Genomic DNA, 14,549 nt, shown 5'->3' with positions numbered 1-14,549 from the left:
TAGTTTAATAGGTTGGCTTATAACTGAATTTGTTATACACTTCGATTATTTCCTAATTCCCTTGAATGATCCTAAGAGACCTCAGTCATAAAGGTTCCCATCTCCTCAAACTGACCTTTTTAAGCCATTTATCCCTTATTTATGATGTTTCCAGCTATGTAAGCCTAGCAACTCTTTCTATTCTGACCATGAAAAAGGGTAACCATTGAAACAGCTGTTTTTAGAGGTGTTCTAGAAATCAATGTTCTGCATTTTAAGTTTGTACTTTTTCACAGAATTGGTACAATGTGAAAGGTCCTAGTTGGACCATCATGTCTGCACCAGCTTGCCAATTTAGCATCTCGCTTAGTCCCATTCTTCTGTTTTCTTCTTGTACATTGATTATTTGAAAATGAACAATCATGTAATTTTTTTTGAATGTCTTAATTGAACCTGTCTCCTCCACAAGCTGTGAGGCAGTTCATTCTAGACCCTAACCACTGATTACGTGGAAAAGCTTTTCCTCCATCACTTTTTTGCTGCTTTTATTAATTGCTTCCGATCTGTGCCCCCATCTCCACTTCCTTTCGTGAGTGGGAACATTTTCCCCCTATTTACTGTCTAGGGGGTCTCAATTTTAAATTCTTTAATCCGATTTCCTTTCCTATCTGTTGTCCAAGGAAAACAATTCCAGCTTCTCCAGTCTGTCTTATTAACTGAAATTCTTCATTTTTGGAATAGTTCTTGTAAGCCCCCTCAGCTGTCTGCCCAGTACCTTCACTTCCTTCCAAAACTTGATTCGCAGAATAAGGTTATAATGATATTACCGGAACCAGTACCAGTTCTGATGTGAAGGTGCTGGTGTTAAACTGGAGTGGACAAGGTCAGAAGTCACATGACATTAGTTTATAGTCCAACAGGTTTATTTGAAATCACAAGCTTTCAGAGCACTGATCCTTTGTCAGGTGAATTAAAGAAAAGCATACAGACACAGAATTTATAGGCAGAGAGATCAAAAGATCATATGAACAGTGTGAGTAAAGTGTCAACAACTGAATAGTAAGTGAAGGGCAGACAGATAATTACAAAAAATTTTAAAAAGGTGGTGCTGAACACAAACTAACTGGCTGGAATAACATGATAGGTATTAGAGTCACGTGCCGAGGGTCTAACCAAAGTAACAAGTAATCCAAAACTTTACAAAGTAATTAAGATAGAGCGATCATAACAAGTTACCAAGGTGATGGTGTCAAAACAAGACAGTAAGGAAGATTTTACAAGTACAGAACAGTATGGTGGGGTTACATGTAGTAGAGATGAACCCAAGATCATGGTCGAGGCCGTCTTCATAGGTACAGACCTTGGCTATTGGTTTCTGCTCAGTGCTTCTGTGTTGTTGTGTCTCGAAGGCTGCCTTGGAGGACGCAGATCGAAGGCTGAATGTCCTTGACCGCTGAAGTGTCCCCTGACGGGTGATAGTTGCTCAGTGTCCATTCATCCATTGCCGTAGCATCTGAGGGTCACTCAACCCGAAAACGTTAACTGATTTCTGTCCACAGATGCTGCCAGACCTGCTAAGTTCTTCCAGCAATTTGTTTTTTACACCAGAACTAGACATTGTTCATGTTAATATTTTACAGGTAATGAACCAGATATTTGAAACGTTTTTTGTTACCTTATCTGATTTGATATGTTTCTTTGCAGAAATGCCTTGCCTTGCTGAATACAGTGATGGACGGTGGTATAGAGCAAAAGTATTGTCACTAGATAAAGTTCAACCATTAAAGATCCTTGTGCAGCATGTTGACTTTGGCTCTACTGCATCTTTACCAGATTCCAGGTATCTGTGCTAAATATGTTTACAGTGGTTATATTTTTGTCATGATACATTTGTTTCTGATTCACATGGACAAATGCCTATTATCTCATTAAATGTGCAGCTTCAACTTGATTACCTTGGGAGTAACATGGCCTAATGAGAAGAGTTTGAGGGAGAGGTTAGGGAAACAAATATTTTGTTTCTCACTTTTATTTAAAATTTCTGAACATATTTACAATGGAGATTGCTTTTAATGCGAAAATAGTATTTATTCAAAAAATAGACCTCTCTCTGGTTGCTACATTGTAGCATCTTGTGTCTGAATAGTGCAGGGAGACCTAGACTGTAACTCTGCAGACTTGTGTACTTAGTCATTAACCTGGAAATTTCCATGTCAAGAAGGCCTTATGCATCAGTGTTTGGTGGTGGTATCCATAGACAAAGTAGACTGAAGGTCTTTGCATCTCTTGTGTTGTGCCATTGAACTGCTGAGGATCTAAGGCTAAGGGGTAGCCCATTTAGGACTGAGAGCAGCACCACTCAGTGGTGGTCCTGTGGAATTCTCTTCCCAGAAATGTGGATGACCAGCCATGATCACATTGAATGGTAGAGCAGGCTTGAAGGGCTAAATGAGCTACTCCTATTTTCTATGTTCCTAAGAGTGGTTCAGTTAATTTCACCAGCAAATGCCCAGCCAGTGAAGGGAGGTAACCTGTAGCGGGGCTGCTGGTAAGGTCTGTGTGAGGGCTTGGGTAAATACCGGGCTTTGTTGAGGGTGAGCAGCAACAAAATAAGTGCAAGCTTTTTTTCTGCTTTAAGTCCACTAGCGAAAGGCACAGATGGCAGTCATTGGGGTGGTATGCTCCTGTCAGATGTGGGAAATTAGGGAGCAGTTGTGTTCCGGGTGACTCTGTCTGCAGGAAGTGTGTCCAGCTGCACCTCCTCTCAGACTACATGGATCGCTTGGGGCAACAGTTAGACACGGGAGGCAGAGAGTGCGATTAAATAGTAGTTTCAGGGAGGTGGTCACCCCACAGGTTCAGCCAATTACATGGGTGACTGTCAGGAGAGGTAGGCAGGTAGTGCATGAGTTTCCTGTGGCTATCCCTTCCTCAATGGACACTGTTGGTAGGGATATCCTTTTGGGGGAAGGGGGTAGCAGCAACCAGATCTTTAGCACCATGACTGGCTCTGCAGTAAAGCAGGGTATGGCAAAGTCCAGGTGAACAATCGAGTGATAGCAGCCTCTGTGTCAGGGGCACAGACAGGCATTTCTGTGGCCACAAGCAAGACTCCAGGATGCTTCCCTTGTGCCAGGGTCAAGGGTGTTTTGGAGCGGTTCCAGCAAATTCTCAAAGGGGAATGTGAGCGGTTAGAAGTGGTTGTACACGTTGGTACCAATAAAATAGGTAGACAAAGGGATGAGGTCCTGCAGAACGAATATAGGGAGTTAGGCAGGAGGTTTAAAAGCAGGACCTCGAAGGTAGTAATCTCTGGAATACTTTCGGTACCACATGCTGGCAAAAGTAGGAATAGGAAGATGGGGCAGACGTACACATGGTTGAAGAGCTTGTGCAAGGGGCAGGGTTTCAGATTTTTAGGTCTTTGGGATCAATTCTGGGGCAGAGGTAACCTGTACAAGAGGGAGGTTGAGATCTTGGCAGGAAGATTTGGTAGAGCAACTCAGGAGGGTTCAAACTACTCTGGCAGGTGTTTAGGGTTAGTAAACAGTGAGACAAAAGAGAAGGTTGAGGTTAATACAGAAGCTAAAGAAAACAAGTTAAACAGACCAGGCTGGCAAGAGTATGACAGGGAATGAGGGAAGACTGAATTTATTTCACTGCAAGAGACCTCTTAGAATCCCTACAGTGTGGAAACAGGCCCTTCGGCCCAACAAGTCCACACTGACCCTCGGAGCATCCCACCCAGACCCATTCCCCATAACCCACCTAATCTGCACATCCCTGAACACTATGGGTAATTTAGCATGGCCAATCCACCTAACCTGCACGTCTTTGAACTGTGGGAGGAAACCCATGCAGACACGGAGAATGTGCAAACTCCACACAGTTGCCCGAGGGGGGAAATCGAACCCAGGTCTCTGGCGCTGTGAGGCAGCAGTGCTAACCACTGAGCCACCGTGCTACCCAAAAAGACCTGACAGGTAAGACAGATGAACTCGGGGCATGGATGGGAACATGGGACTGGGATATCATAGATGTCACAGAAACAAAGCGGAGGGAGGGACAGGACTGACAGCTTAATGTTTGATGGTATGGATGCTGTAGGATGGATTGAAGGGGAGACAGAAGAGGAGCAGTAGTGGTGTTTTTAATTAGGAAAACATCATGGCAATACTTTGAGAGGGTATTCCTGAGTGATCACCCAGTGAGGCTGTGTGGGTGGAACTGAGAAATGAGGGGGAGATCCCTTTGATGGGATTGTACTATAGGTGCCCCAATTGTCAGCAGGAAATTCAAGAGCAAATATGTAGGGAGATTGCAAATAGCTTTTAAGAGTAATGTTTGTAATAGGTGAATTTAACTTTCCAAACATAGACTGGGACTTCCATAGTGTTAAGGGCTTCAATGGAGAGGAATTCAAGAGTGTTCAGGAAAAATTTCTCAATTAATATCTAGATGACTGCAGTTGAATGGGCAAAATGTGACCTCTTGGGAAATGAGGCAGGGCAGGAGACTAAGGTGTTATTGGGGGAACATTTTTAGAACCAGTGGTCATAATTCTGTTAGTTTGGAAATAGTTATGGACATTGCTAAGGCCACATTTGGAGTACTGCGTACAGTTCTGGTCACCCTGCTATAGGAAAGATGTTATTAAACTGGAAAGGGTGCAAAACAGATTTACGAGAATGTTAGAGATGAGAAGTTTTGACTTAAGGATAGGCTGGAAGCTTTTTCCCTGGAGTGTCAGAGGCTGAGGGGTGACCTTGAGAGGTTCATAAAATCACGAGGGGCATAGATAAGGTGAATAGCCAAGGTCTTTCTCCCAGGTTAGGAGAATCCAAAACTGGAGAGCATCGGTTTAAGGTGAGGAGAGAGGTCTAAAATGGACCTGAGGGACAAACTTTTCATACACAGAATGGTGCATATATAGAATGAGCTACCATAAATGGTAGAGGTGGGTACAATTACAACATTTAAAAGACATTTGGACAGGAAAGGTTCAGAGGGATATGGGCCAAGTACAGGCAAATGGGAGTAGTTGAGTTTAGGAAACCTGGTTGGCATGGGTGAATTGGGCTGAAGGTCTTGTTTCTGTGCTGTATGACTCTGACACTTGAGTTGGTGTGCTGGCAATTTGAAGACTGCTTGTGCTCCCACCATAGAAGCAAGGTCTGTTACAGGGCTGCCACTCAGTACTCAGCTCTGTGCAAGATGGGCGTTTCCTCAAATCTCTTTCTGATGTGTGTTTTGTAATCTAGAATGATACTGGGCTTCACACCCCACATGAACTATCACTAGAATGTTTCTTAGTACTGAACTTCTGCAGTTATCTGCTTAATCCAGGGCTGATTTGCATGGCTTCATTATCCAAAAAGGTGGCATGCAAGTTTGACCTTTATTCTCCTCAGTATTGTTTGCAGGCATTAGTTGTAATATCTGTGCTTTATTGTTTAATGGCAGACTTCGGCAGATTCCTGCACACTTAGTGCAGTATCCAGTTCGAGCTATCAAGGTCAAGCTGGCAGGGTTTAAACCCCCAGCTTTAATGAATGATGTTGACCGACTTGTTTACAGTCCAGAATGGTCCATGGAAGCTCTGTGGACAATGATTGACATTGTACAAGGGAATCAACTTACAGCATTCTTGGTGGTAAGTCATAGAATAGAATAGAATCCTTACAGTGTGGAAACAGGCCTTTCAGCCCAACAAGTCCACACCGCCCCTCTGAAGAGCATCCCACCCAGACCCATCTCCTACCCTTACCCTGTAACCCTACATTTCCCATGACTAATCCACCTAATTTACACCCTGGACACAATGGGCAATTTAGCATAGCCCATCCACCTAAGTCATTTAATTAAATCGAGAAAACAATTAACCTGTGACATTAAGCAAGGTTAATGTGAAATATATATTGCATGTATTGCAATTCTCAGTCAAGGTTTGTGAGTTGATTACTCAATGACTTTACTTGTAATTAACATTGGGATAAGAATATGTTGTTTATTTAAATATGTATTTAAATGTTAAAAATAACAATGGAATTATTTACAGTTGTATTATTCTGATCCTGGTAAACTAGATTGAGTTGGGGATCTTTAAAACGATTTTAAATTACAACAAGTGGTGACAAAGGAATTGAGAAAGAAAATGAGTGTTTCCATTATTGATTGTAAGATTCTGACTTGCCCCGTTCGGTGATTGTTCGAGTTGGAGTACAAAAGATGAGGCTGAAGCACTTGCTAAAATCTTCAGCCAAAAACGGCAAGTGGATGATCAACCTTAGATTTCCACAGAGATTTCCAGCAAAACATATGCCAGTCTTCAGCTAATTTGATTTGCTCCATCCTGGAGGCGCCAGATACTACACAGGCAATGGGATTTGACATGTTTTTTTTTTAACTCACTGAGTTGTGGGCAGCACTGGCTGAACTATCATTTATTGTTGTTCATAGTTGCCCTAAAGGTAGTGATGAGCTGCTTTCCTGAATTGCCACAGTCCATGTGCTGGAGGTAGATCCACAATGCCATTAGGCAGGGAATTCCAGGATTTTGACCCATTGACTGTGAAGGAACGGTGATATAGTTTCAAGTAACGATAGTGAGTGGCTTGGAGGGGAACTTGCAGATGGTGGGGGAGGGACAACTGGGCACTAGTTAGAGTTGTACCTAGCACAAAAGACAGTTATGGTTGTTAGGAACTCCTGCAGAGGTGTCGGAAGAAATATGTCCAAGGTCTAACCATCTTCAGCTCTGTAATCGATGACACTCTCTGTTGTAAGGTCGTATGTTTTCACAATGTTCAACATCATTTGTGCCTCCTCAGACACTGAAGCAGTCCAAGTACAAATGCTGCAAGACTTGGGCAATATCTAAGTTTGGACTGACAAGTGGCAAATAACACTTGACTCCCAACGGAGATGGTTTAACTGTCTTGACATTCAATGTCATTGATATCACTGAATCCCCCACTATCAAAATCATGGGGTGTGGGGAATAGGTGTTTGGGGGGGGTGCTGGGGGTGTACCAGTGACCAGAAATGGAACTAGTCATTATAAATACAATGGCTGCAGGAACAGTTCAGAGGCTAGAAATACTGCAGCAGAAAACTCTCACCTTCTGACTCCCAAAGCCCATGCACCGTCTACAAGGCAGGAATGTGGTAGAATACTCCTGAATGAGTGCACCTTCAACAGTACGCAAGAAGCTTGACACCAACGAGGATATAGCAGCCCATTTGATTGACACTACATTCATTACTTCACTGATACTCAGCAGCAGTTGTAGCATCTACAGGATGCAGTAAAATTCACCAAAGCCCTTCAGATAGTACCTTCCAAATCCATGACGACCATCATGTAGAAGGATGAGTAACTGACACATGGGAACATCGCTACTTGCAAGTTCCTCTCCAAGGTACTCACCATCCTGACTTAAATGTGATTATCCTTGAGGGTAACTTGATCAAAATCCTTGAATTAACCCCCTATAGCAAATGGACTGCAGCAGTAAAGATGACAGTTCACCATCACTTTCTCAAGGGCAACCAGGGGCAGGCAATAAATGACAGTTCAGCCAATGAAGGCCACATCCTATAAGTGAATATAAAAATTCATTTGAGATAAATGAAGGGCATTATACTTTACAAATTCAGTAAGAATTACAGTAATTAACTTTCACTCTCGGCAATATACACTTCTTGCAATTATTACAAAGTTGGACAACTTTTTAAACTTAGTCGTTCTTTGTAGTATTTGCAAACATTGGTGCAATCTTGAATCTTGCATTCTGATGACCTAATCATAATTTGTGAACAACATTTGCTTTATTAATGTTTATGTCATTGTTCAGTAAAACTGATATGAACCTAAAATGTTCTTCAGAGCTTATGTCCAGAAGTTTCTGTATTCTTGTATGAAGAAGGATCACTGATTCACCTACCACTTGTAGAAAAGGGGCTTGCAGATTTGGATATGTAAGAGTAAGTTTTTAAGTAAATGTACTTTTTTTTCCTCTACTTCCATGTCCATTTTTCATTTAAATGTTGGATAACTTGTATTGCATTTTTGAAAAGTAAATAAGCATGAGAAATAGGAGCAGGGCTAAGCCATTTGGCTGTTAAGCCTGTGTGCCATTCTTAAGGATCATGGCTGCTCTTGGTCTTCAGCTTTATTTTCTTGCCAGCTCCTCATATCCCTTGATTCTTTGAGAAATAAAAAACAATGAATATTCCAGCCTTAAATGTATTAAACAGTGAAGACTGCAGAACTCTGGGAGAGAGAGAATTGCAAAGATTTGTAACCCTTTGGATGAAATAATTTCTCTGTATGTCAACTTGAAAAGATTAGCCCTTTATTCTGAGACTGTGTCCTTACATTGTGGATTCCCTGACCAGAGATAATCTCTCACCCTTTCAAGTCCCTTCAAACCTTGAATGCTTCAAAACAATTGCCCCTCATACTTTTAAGCTCTATAGATTGTAGACTCAATTTTGTCAGCTTCTCAAAGCACAACCCCGCTCACCCTGAGAACCAATTTAATGAACTGTACTACCTCCAATGTAATTAAATCTTTTGTTGAAAAAGATTTAATTTTCAGTGTTTTGTCTTGCATTCGTCAGGACATAGGCAAGAATACGAAATTAAGGGAGGAACACTTTGCACTGTATGCAAAGAGTGTGTTGATTTCATGGTAGCAAATCATTCAATCATTTGGCCTTTTCATTTTATGCAGAACTGGTTATAAAAAAGTTGGGGCATAAGGGGACATCACTTTAGTGTAAAATTCATACATTCATTGAAGCTGTGAAAATGAACCCTACAACACATCATTGCTCTTAGACGTGCCCAACAGTACTTTTTTTAAAAGCATGCTTTCAACACCTGTTTGATCAGCTAGGTTGCTTTTAAGAATTCAAAGTCTTGAGTGGGTGCTGATTTGTAGCAGGATAGCTGGGAATAAAGGAGTTCAAACTCAGCAAATACCTCATCCTGTTTGTGTGATGAATGTACACAAAATTTGAAGTTAAATTTCAGTGCTGATATGTTGCCAAGTCAAAAGTCCCAAAGACTGGTCACTTGTATCAAATAACATCCTTTTGGCTATTCACAACAAGCAAGATACTAACCAAATCAAAGTAGCCTATGCTTGCAAAGTCCAAAGTGTCCAATGTTTAGATGTGATTTCCTGATTATGCAACAATTGTTGTGTAATTCCAAGTGCGTTAAGGATTACAATGACAACCAGTACTCCAGTTCTGCGCTACCAGACTATACAAGTGTATCTAAAATGTGGAGACCAAAACTGCCCAGAATACTACAGATAGGGACTCACTAAAACATTGTACAATTGGAACAATATTTTATTCCTGAATTCCAATCTCCTTCCAATAAAAGTCAAGCATTTGCCCTCCTTTTTGCTTGCTGTATCTGCTTTCTAACTTGGGGCTTCAAGTCTCTTTGAATATCTGCACTTAGAATTTCCACACTTTTTTAAAAAAATTCTTCTTTTTAATTCTTAGAGCATAATAGAAAAGCCTCACCCTTCCCTACATTAATAATCCATCAGCCATCTATTGCCTAGTTTCTTAACCTGTCTAATACTTATTTGCAGCCTCATTGTGTCCTTCCCACAGTTTACTTTTCTACCTAGCTTTGCATCATCAACAAAAGTAAATAGAGCACACTGTCTTGTCCTCTTATTCATTGATGTTAACTATACACAGCTGTGGCCCCAGCATTGACCCTAGTGACACTCCAGTATTCACTGCTTGTCAACTTGAAAATGCCCCATTTTGGCCACTCTCAGATTCCCATCCACTAGCTAATCTTTTGCCTGTGCTAATAGATTACACAAATCCATGAGCTCTTGTCTTGCCTCTTTACTTTTTGTTGCAGTGTTTTGGAAATCCCGGTGTACTAAATCCATTGGTTTCCGTTTTTCTGCATTGTCAGTTACACCCTCAAAATCTCTGATAAATTTGTCAAACAGGATTTGCCTTTAATAAAATCAAGTTAAATTGTTCTAATCACACCATTCTTTTCATTTTAGGATTTTCCCAGCAATTAATGTTAAGCCCTTTCTTTTCAAAATAAAATGTGGTATAACGTTTGCCTATTTCAAGCTGATAAAATTGTTTCCAAATCTCAATTTTGGAAAATCATAGTTAGCTCTTCCACTATCTATGTAGTTAACTGTTGGAGCCAAAGCATGTAGGTCATCACATCTGAGTTTTGTTGAATTTTAGTCCCTTGAGTTCCTCCAGTGTTTTTTTTTCTCCAATATTAATTTCTTAGTTTCCTAACTCTCTCTAGCTCCTGGGTTACCATCCATTTCTTAGATGAACCTTATCTTTGATGTAAAGTCTGACAAAATATTTGTTCACTGCCTCCTGAAATTTCTCCTGTCTTTGCTTCTAGCAGACCAATGTTTACTTCAGCTACTACCTACCTTTTATATACGTTGATGTTCTTGGTCTCTCTTTATATTTATGACTAGTTTATTCTTGCATCTTTTTTCCCTTGTTATTAACTTGTTTGAAAGCCCTATTGATTTCTAAAACCCTTCCAGTCCTCAAAATTGCTACTTATTTGCAATGTTATAAGTCGTCTTTCTTGTTAAGAAAGACCTATCCCGTAACTCGTTTAGGATGTTGAGTATATTTCTCAGTGGAATACAGTTTTGTTGAATATTTTGATCTGTTTCTTTAGCTTCCCACTTTATTTACAGCCATACCTTTCAGTTTATTCATCCAGTTAACCTTGGTAATGTTTAAAAGGTTTAGGCTCTTCTTTGTTCTGCCTGTGGAAACATTAAAAGTATGACAGAGTATGATGCACTTGCAGACTGGAAAGCTTATAAGTAACTAAGGACCTAATTCCATAATGTGAATACTTCGAGAATACATAGGAAAATATTTCAGTTTATCGTTTCTCTATAAACAGGGTATCAGCAAGATGTTGGAGAGTCTCCAAACCACGCAGGATTCTGCAGGATATTGCCATTGCATTTTTTGTTTTTGTATATTCATTAACTGCAAACTTTTTTGCTGTACTGGAGTTTGAAGCTGAGTAAGGCTAGTATGTCCAAGTTTTCTTGATTGAATAATGTTTATAGTTTTATTTCACTTGAAGTATTGATGTGATGCTAATGTAAATTGAATCTGTTTAATGGCTAAGTTCATGGTGGTTCAACTGCAAAAGAATTTGACATGTACTTTTGAGTTTTGTTTTTTCCTCCTTCCCTCAATAGTGTCACAACACCATGTTATTGTTTTGTTTAATGAGTATCATCAATACCAATTATGGTAAATAATTCTGAGTTGATGGCTGCAGATTTGTCAAATTTCTGTTCATATTTTCAATAAAGTTATTTTCTGGTGTGTTGCCAGTAGCATGCTACCATTTCATATTTTATTCAAGAAATGGTTTGGGTGATGTTCACCCAAGTATTGCAAATTCTCAAGAATTAGGAAAATGTATCAAGGTATTTCTTATGGTAAATTTATTAAGGTAAATCAATACTTTAACTTATTGAACTTCTGCATCGAATAGAAAAAAACATTTTTATTTCATGCCAAAACTGTCAATTTGTCACTCTATTCATAACCCAGCTGTCCTTTTTTCTAAGAGATGCTGTCCAGTTGATTTGAGTTTTGTGCTTGTCCATTTAAGGCCTATCACTCTTCCTGTGGCAGGCTGTTGTATTCCATGTGGTTTTCAGCCATTGTTGGGAAGGAGAAATTATATTTGCCATAATATAGTGTGGCTTGTGCTGATCATTCTGTGATCAGTCACACTTCTCTTTTTGGTGCTTTTAAATTCTCTATCTGCTGGTTTACCCTGCATTCCTGTAATCAGCCACCAAGAAACAGCTCAAAACCAACTTCAAAATTTGGGCCAATACATTATACATCCCAGGGAAAATACATCCCAGGGAAAATTCACTGCTAAGCACAATTCTTATCCTGCATGTTTATATCAGTCACCGTTCAAGCTGGGGTATGATAATTGACCAAACATTTAAACCAATCATCGGTCAGCAACAAAAATGAAGGCTTGATTCAATTCAAAACAAAGCACAGTCCAGTAGGAGGAAATAAAATGAGTACATTAAAGGAAAAATGAATGTGAAACAAAGTGAAGGAAAGATACTTAAAGCTATGAGGTGGTGTAAAAATGTTTATACCTGGAGAACTAAATGCTATTTGGTTTGCCACATATTCAAATCATTGTTATTTGTAATTCAAAGGTTGATCACTCCCAACATAGTAATCTTTTTGGATTGATCCCTAGATTTCTGTTCTGACCTACATGCAGAATGTTTTGCAATCAAATATTTTAGAAGTATAGTCACTGTAGTGTAGGAAATGTGGTTGTCAATCAGCACAAGGACCCACAAACAATGAATTTTATTTATACGTTCTGTCTGCAAAGTTGACCTTGAGCTTCCAGTTGCCTGCCACTTCTTCACATACAGTACAGAAACAGGGTCTTCAGCCCAACTTGTTCATGCTGACCAGGTTTCCTAAACTAAACTAGTCTCATTTGCTTGCATTTGGCCCATGCCCCTTTTTTGTTCATCTACCTATCCAAACGTCTTTTAAATGTTGTAATTGTACTACTTCATTCAACATTTCATTCCATATACACACCACCCTGTGGGGGAAACAAAAATGCCCCTCAGGTCCCTTTTTAAATCTTTTCCCCCTTTCACGTTAAACCTATGCTCTCGAGTTTTAGACTCTCCCTACCCTTTGGAAAAGACAAAACTTTCCTATCTGTCATAAATTGTGAAGAAGAGGCACTGGACTCTCGATTATTAATTCTGCTTTCTCTCTATAGATGCTGCCAGACCTGCTGAGTTTCTCTAGCAGTTTGCTTTTGCTTCAGATTTCCAGCATTTGCAATTCTTTTCAGTGTTGGTTAAGGACTAGGACCTGGGAAGACACTTGCAGTCGTCAAATAATACTATCAAGTGCTTGTGTTACAAGTGACTACACTTCAAAATCTGCAGTAATTTGCACCTACACTTCAAAAAGTAATTGTAAATTACTTTGGAATGTGTTGAGTTAAAACTGAACAAATGAGACATGTAGCAGAAGTCAAAAGCTGATTAAGCACTTATTTTATTTCCTTGCTGAGATAAACTCATTTTCTGCAGGCCAAAGGGGGAGATTGTGTGGTGGGGTGACTACCTGCAAGTCTAGGACATGAGATGTCTGCAGATCAAAACAGGAACAAAGGAGTTTAAACTGGAAAGGGTGATGCACCATATAAGGCAATGCAAACTTTTAACCAGCCAAGTGAGTAGAGCAGATATAAATTCAGATTTTAAGTGGCTGTAAAAGCACTTAATCTTTGAAATCAACAGCAGTATTATCCAGTACAATTTCAATGCTTGAAATTTATCATAACAATTTATATTTTAAATTTACATATTATTTATTTTAAATACTAGTGAGATTTTAATGGTTGCAGTTAAATTTGCCTTGGTATGAATGACAGAAGTAACTAGCATTGTTTTTGCATTTGATAGAATGTTTGTAACTGTAATGTGCATATTGATAGTGTGATTTAGTCATGGATATAAAAAATTGACCTAATAAATTCTTTATTGCATCAAAGGTAGTTGAAACAAATAATCTGATAGTAGTGCAATGTATTCCATGTGTAGCTAGTTATTCTGAAATGAACTTTGGTTATGGAATGGTTATCTTTGTGACACATTCTAACAGTCAATTCAGCTAGTGTCCAGTGCGTGATATAATCTGAATTGACTGTCAAAGTGAAATCCTGTCATGTTTTCTTTTGAAGTAGGGGCTAACTTAAACCACTTCCATTTGGATGCTTACAATGGTGCAGAATTAACATTTATCATTGCATGTTTTAACATTGGTTTTGCAATCCAGCTGTTCCTCAGAGAAAGCCTAGAGTTTAAATTTTCTTTCAGAGTCACAAGCTACATTGATTACATAGTTTCCCTATCAATTGTTTCAACTGTCTTTGGTGTAATTGGGGATGGTTTAGTAGTTAAGTGCTGTACTCTCTTTTGAAAACAAGGGTAATTTAGTGATCACAGAATATTGCTTTTCTTAATCATTGTCGAATGATAAATCATTTGTGATTATATATTAATATGTAAAGTTCAGAACATTATTTGTGCTGAACGGTAAATGTACAAGCTGTTGTTTGAATACGGAGGTACTGTGGTGGTGATGCTGAACTGTATAAAGTCCGAGATGAAGAAGGCTATTTGAAAGGTAGTGCAGTATGATTTCTAACTAATGGCTACAAAATCAGTAGATAGTTATGTTGCTGTCATTAACTGTCTGGTATCCTCTTGTAGATGTACATTTATTTTAAGATGAAAAGGAGTAAATCTGATTATACAATTTATGTTACAGTTCCACAGGCCATTCTATCAGCATCTAGGATTGCTGGAAAAATTAATTTGAATGGTTGTAAGGACATCATTGGAGGACATCAAATGTTAGATAGTGCAAGGTGCATGACGAAGCAGGAACAAACAGAAGTTACTGGAAAAGCTCATCGGTCTGGCAGCATC

General features: G+C 39.4%; 1 protein-coding gene across 1 annotated transcript in view; it reads left to right on the top strand.

Moving 5' to 3' along the window:
• LOC125483393 (RING finger protein 17-like) overlaps positions 1 to 11,348 on the top strand; it is a 103,264-nt gene extending 91,916 nt beyond the window's left edge. Inside the window, exons 7-10 of the mRNA XM_048598435.1 lie at positions 1,684 to 1,819; positions 5,443 to 5,632; positions 7,868 to 7,965; positions 10,928 to 11,348. Coding sequence (XP_048454392.1) covers positions 1,684 to 1,819; positions 5,443 to 5,632; positions 7,868 to 7,963 — 422 coding nt within the window. The 3' untranslated portion in view covers positions 7,964 to 7,965; positions 10,928 to 11,348. The remainder of the gene's footprint in view (positions 1 to 1,683; positions 1,820 to 5,442; positions 5,633 to 7,867; positions 7,966 to 10,927) is intronic.
• Positions 11,349 to 14,549: the final 3,201 nt, after the last annotated feature.

Source organism: Rhincodon typus, chromosome 6, assembly GCF_021869965.1.
Source record: "Rhincodon typus isolate 14 chromosome 6, sRhiTyp1.1, whole genome shotgun sequence".
Classification (NCBI taxonomy): domain Eukaryota; kingdom Metazoa; phylum Chordata; class Chondrichthyes; order Orectolobiformes; family Rhincodontidae; genus Rhincodon; species Rhincodon typus.
Note: the sequence above shows the minus strand (reverse complement) of the source record. Positions and strands in the feature narration are given on the sequence as shown.